The sequence below is a fragment of the Hipposideros armiger genome, unplaced genomic scaffold (assembly GCF_001890085.2).
Source record: "Hipposideros armiger isolate ML-2016 unplaced genomic scaffold, ASM189008v1 scaffold_173, whole genome shotgun sequence".
NCBI classification, from domain to species: Eukaryota; Metazoa; Chordata; class Mammalia; order Chiroptera; family Hipposideridae; genus Hipposideros; species Hipposideros armiger.
Genome location: NW_017731523.1, coordinates 116,111 through 117,358, shown reverse-complemented (window position 1 = coordinate 117,358; position 1,248 = coordinate 116,111). Strand labels below are relative to the sequence as shown.

Here is a 1,248-nt window from a genome sequence, read left to right as displayed (position 1 = left end):
TCTACCTTAATGCCCCATCCAAATTTAAATCAATTACTTTCCCCTGTTGTACACATGAAATGGAACAGCATACTTTAAGCAGAAGACTGTCTTAAACATATGTACTTACCACAGGAACTATCTGAAATAGGTGATTACTGTTACAGTGATCCAGTAAACGCTGTCTGGTAAAATTTGATTCTTGACACAATGGACACTTAAAGGTAGGATGCCCAGAAGAACTATAAAATAATTTTAAATAAAGTATAATTAATTTGAAATCACAACATAGAAATAATACTCTTCTATTTTTTGACCAATTATGCTCAGTTTCCTTTGTTAAAGTTAGACTATTCAAAGATTCTCCAATTTTGAAAAACACTAATGTTTTCCAACAAATAATCTACAATAGATGTTCCCAAACAATCTTAGGTTACAGTCCTGTTAGTATCTCAGTAAATTTTTTCATAATGCCTCTTAGCCAAAACAAAAACAAAAACAAACCTAGTGGTTCCATGTAGTAAGTAGTTAGGTTCAAACAACTTAGTCATCCATGTGAGGCCAACAGATGTCACTGTATATGCCTGGAAAACTGTAATAATCCTAGTTTGAAAGCCCCCTATCTATGAGCTGAATTTTGAAACGACTTCCATCAATACTATATCTTCCATCTATCCCTGTGTCTAGGAATCTAACACACAAAATTCCTAGGAAAAGCGAAAACAAAAAGCATTGATCATCAGAATGATCAAGATCCCAAAACATTTTGGGTTTTAATATCACTAGGTTTTAATACCGCTGAATTTCAACAAGGGAGGGTTCTATTGACAACTCTACCTAAATTATGCATGGAAGGAACCTGACCACAATGAAAGAGGATAGCTAAAAACTCTTCTAATTTAATGTGATCCGTAAAAGCAGCAACTGCCTCATTTACTTCTAAACTACTAAATTCTAGCATCAGGTCTGGTGATTTAACTGAATAAAAAGTTTTTAATTTAAAAATCTATTATTATAAATTGATAGATATTATTTACTAAAGTAGCAGAATTTTCAAAAACTTACCTTGTATTCTCTTGATAAGTTTCTATGTTATCAGATGTGGATGTTTCACTCCTATTACTTAAGAAGCACAGGGTGGTAAAGTTAATATTAATACCTCAAATAATAAAGCATATAGATTCATAAACTGAATTGCTAATGAAGAAGACTAGTCTGAATTTGTTTTAAGTCTGAACTTCACATAGCTCTGAATAATAAAATAATTAC

General features: G+C 31.7%; 1 protein-coding gene across 1 annotated transcript in view; it reads right to left on the bottom strand.

Moving 5' to 3' along the window:
* Positions 1-1,248, bottom strand: part of RNF138 (ring finger protein 138) — a 19,672-nt gene that overhangs the window by 10,133 nt on the left and 8,291 nt on the right. Inside the window, exons 4-5 of the mRNA XM_019652125.1 lie at positions 1,045-1,101; positions 110-221 (exon numbers count right to left, since the gene is read on the bottom strand). Coding sequence (XP_019507670.1) covers positions 110-221; positions 1,045-1,101 — 169 coding nt within the window. The remainder of the gene's footprint in view (positions 1-109; positions 222-1,044; positions 1,102-1,248) is intronic.